Source organism: Gossypium hirsutum, chromosome D05 (assembly GCF_007990345.1).
Source record: "Gossypium hirsutum isolate 1008001.06 chromosome D05, Gossypium_hirsutum_v2.1, whole genome shotgun sequence".
NCBI classification, from domain to species: domain Eukaryota; kingdom Viridiplantae; phylum Streptophyta; class Magnoliopsida; order Malvales; family Malvaceae; genus Gossypium; species Gossypium hirsutum.
Window position 1 is genome coordinate 33,557,534 of NC_053441.1, and position 2,679 is coordinate 33,560,212.

Below are 2,679 nucleotides of genomic sequence, written 5' to 3' on the forward strand. Positions count from 1 at the left end.
TTGAACCACATTATCTAAAAACAAAAAAAAAAACAATTATGAGTTTCACCTATAAAATTGGTGGTGTTTGTCTATATAATTAATTCAATTAACTATATCTATAACTAGTTATAAATTCTCTGTGTTTTATATACCTTTCACCCATAAATCAATGTCTTCATATTTATTTTTTCCCTCTCTTTTCTTTTTGAGAATCCTCCCATGTAAAATTATAAAGAAAGACAGAAAATCCATCTCAACTTAAAATCTTTTATTAATCATTTATATATTATAAAATTTTAAGTATATTTATATATTCATTTTGCATTTGTATTTTTTTAATATATGATGTTTTTTTTAATAACTTATAAATCATTTCGTCTCAAATATTATCCCGCATGCAAAAAGACACTTCACTCTCCTTTTGTTAGTGAGCCATGTGAGTATCTCTAGAAGCCAGGGACCCTCTCAAGTCTCAACCATCAAATACAAAGCTCTCTCCATTTTTATTTATCATTATTTTATTTAACTATCTCAACTTTTCGCGTAGATCATAAAAAATTATAATTATTTATGTATGTAATAGGTAAAATTAAAAAAATAATATAATTATAATTATTTTAATAATTTGTAAAAATTAAATTAAATTAAAATTTGATTTAAAAATAAATAAAACCAAAATTTATATTTAACATTCTACATTACAACAAAATTAATGAATAGTATTGAGATTTATCTCAAACCTTTTTCATTATTATACTTGATGATTAAAATCATGTGATTTTGAGAGAAAAATAATTTTTTAATTTCTTTTACCACAAGTTTTAAGATTTTTTTTTATTTTTATTTTTAGCTATGAAGGGTATATTTCTAACCCTCTTGATAAAAAGTTCAAAATGAGCTTCTTTTGGTTGTGTTTTCTGAAGATTGTTAATAGGCTTTAAATTCTTTTAATCATTTTTCCCACTTGTTTCGAGGGCTTTTGATTTGTTTTTCTGATGTAAAATTAGAGGGTCGAGTTGAAAAAAAGTAAAAGAAAAATGAAATCCTTGAGCAGTGTAGGGCTTGGTTTGAGCATAGTTTTTGGCTGTCTTGTATTAGCTTTGATTGCTGAAGTATATTATCTGTTATGGTGGAAGAACAGGTTAAGAACAAGCACAGATCTTGAAAATGATTTAAAAAATCCAGGTAAAGATTTGCTTTACATGTTTTGTTTCATCAGCTTCCATGCCTAACTCAACTTTGAATCCTCAAGAAATTATATTTGCAGAAGAAGAGCAAAGTCATCATCATCATCATCATCGTAATCTGCAATCGAACAAAGATTTGTTGTTGAAGCCTTTAGATGAAGAGCATGGGAATGGAAATGGAAATGGAAATGATGAGCAGCTGCCACCCAGATTTCTCTTCACAATTACTGAAGAAACAATGGAGGATTTGGAGTCTTTCGAAACCCCATACTTAACCCCTTTTTCTTCACCTCCATTTTTTACCCCTCCACTAACTCCAATTGATGTTGCTTGTTTCAGTCACCAATTGGGATTCAACCCTTTGTTTGAACCCGAAGCTGATGCAAATTTTAATAGGTTAAGTTCATCATCATCATCATCATCGCTTCATCCTCCAGCTTCGAGGTTCAAGTTTTTGAAAGAAGCTGAAGTGAAGCTTCATAGGAAACCATTAAAGGAAGATGTTCATAACAATGGCGGATTTAAGCTTTCTTCAGATTATCTCAGAGAGGAAGAAGATGGATCTTTTATCACAATCATTGTTGATAACAACAAAGAAGAAAGGTTTAGTCACATTAATCAGCACCAAAGTCGTACTCCTTCTCAGGTACTTCGTTTTAGTTAAGACTTGTAATTCACGTATTCTTATCAAGTATGTGGATTTTATCCTATCATAATTTTATGTGGATAATTTGTGTTATATCGATTTTGTAAGTTCATAATTATAATTATAAATAATACATATTTCAATAGATTATTATAATTAAAATAAAGTATTGTAGCGTTTATATTAAAAATAAAAACCTATTTAATGAAATTCAAACCATATAATTTACATAGGTTAGAATCTAATCTTTAATGTCCGCTTCATTACTTGTATATATTTTTCATATTTATAAAAATTAATATTATTAAATTTATGATTATCTTTTTTAATAGTATTATTTCGAAAATTTAAACCGTATTTTTCTCATAAAAATAAAATATACCTTATTATTACATTCTTAATTATGTTATATTAATTTTCAATCTTGTGTGTCGTTATTTTTTTAATATTCATAAAGTATATAGTCGTATAATACGAATTTAATTATTAACCTTCAACATTCAATTCGCCAACAGACACGGCTGTTCCCTTCTAATCAACAATATTTTTAGAGTTTCTTGACCAACCCAATTATTATTTTTATTTGTACTTTTTTGTTTTTTTTATTCTTAATTTCTTTGGTAATTTTTTCAGGGAGAGAGGCAACATCCTCTTCCAAACATAATGATGTGACATTAGGTTATTTAGATTTAAAACCTGTATATAAATAAAAGATAATAATTTTGTCTATTGTTGGTAAAAAAAATCATAAATGAGTTTGGAATGCTGTGAAATTTCTATTATTATTTCATTATAATTTAAAAATATATTAGATGTGCTGATTGACTTTTAATTTGATTGGCATCAATATTATTGTCAGTGTAG

General features: G+C 26.8%; 1 protein-coding gene across 2 annotated transcripts; it reads left to right on the plus strand.

Moving 5' to 3' along the window:
- The first annotated feature begins 900 nt into the window (after positions 1 to 900).
- On the plus strand, positions 901 to 1,867 carry LOC121217969 (uncharacterized). 2 transcript variants are annotated; one of them, XM_041094768.1, is made up of 2 exons: positions 901 to 1,167; positions 1,235 to 1,867. In XM_041094768.1, exons 1-2 carry the CDS (start codon positions 1,020 to 1,022, stop codon positions 1,831 to 1,833), a joined length of 747 nt encoding a protein of 248 aa, XP_040950702.1. In that variant the 5' UTR covers positions 901 to 1,019; the 3' UTR covers positions 1,834 to 1,867. The 2 variants fall into 2 exon arrangements, with proteins under 2 accessions (XP_040950702.1, XP_040950703.1); XM_041094769.1 differs by having other exon boundaries at positions 1,250 to 1,867.
- Positions 1,868 to 2,679: the final 812 nt, after the last annotated feature.